Raw genomic sequence first — 327 nt, 5'->3', positions numbered from 1 at the left:
CCAACTTACGAGATGGAGAAGAGGAAGACTATGCGCGCCCAGAACCATCTCTGACGTAAAATGCGAGCACTGAGTGAGGTCACGCCAGGTCATCGTCTTTAAGCCTTTCTTTTCGTAATGGACCTCACATGAGCCCAACACGTCCGCCTGGAACAGGAATAAAAATATACAATTCTGTCCATATCTAAGTCGTCTTAGCATGTGGTTACATTCGTTTGAGGGTTTCTCTTAGCTCGTGATGTCTCTAGCAATGGTACGATACGACCGTTGCAGGCACATTATTTACATGGAAATACTGGAGGCAGACTTTGTAAATACATATGATTA

At 44.3% G+C, this 327-nt stretch overlaps 1 protein-coding gene across 1 annotated transcript in view; it reads right to left on the bottom strand.

Annotated features, from left to right (window-relative positions):
• The window catches only part of LOC119585565, a 72,332-nt gene that overhangs the window by 29,257 nt on the left and 42,748 nt on the right, over positions 1-327 (bottom strand). The window contains exon 5 of the mRNA XM_037934233.1: positions 10-147. Within this exon, the coding sequence (XP_037790161.1) occupies positions 10-147 (138 nt within the window). The remainder of the gene's footprint in view (positions 1-9; positions 148-327) is intronic.

Source organism: Penaeus monodon, chromosome 20, assembly GCF_015228065.2.
Source record: "Penaeus monodon isolate SGIC_2016 chromosome 20, NSTDA_Pmon_1, whole genome shotgun sequence".
In the NCBI taxonomy this organism is placed as follows: Eukaryota; Metazoa; Arthropoda; class Malacostraca; order Decapoda; family Penaeidae; genus Penaeus; species Penaeus monodon.
Note: the sequence above shows the minus strand (reverse complement) of the source record. Positions and strands in the feature narration are given on the sequence as shown.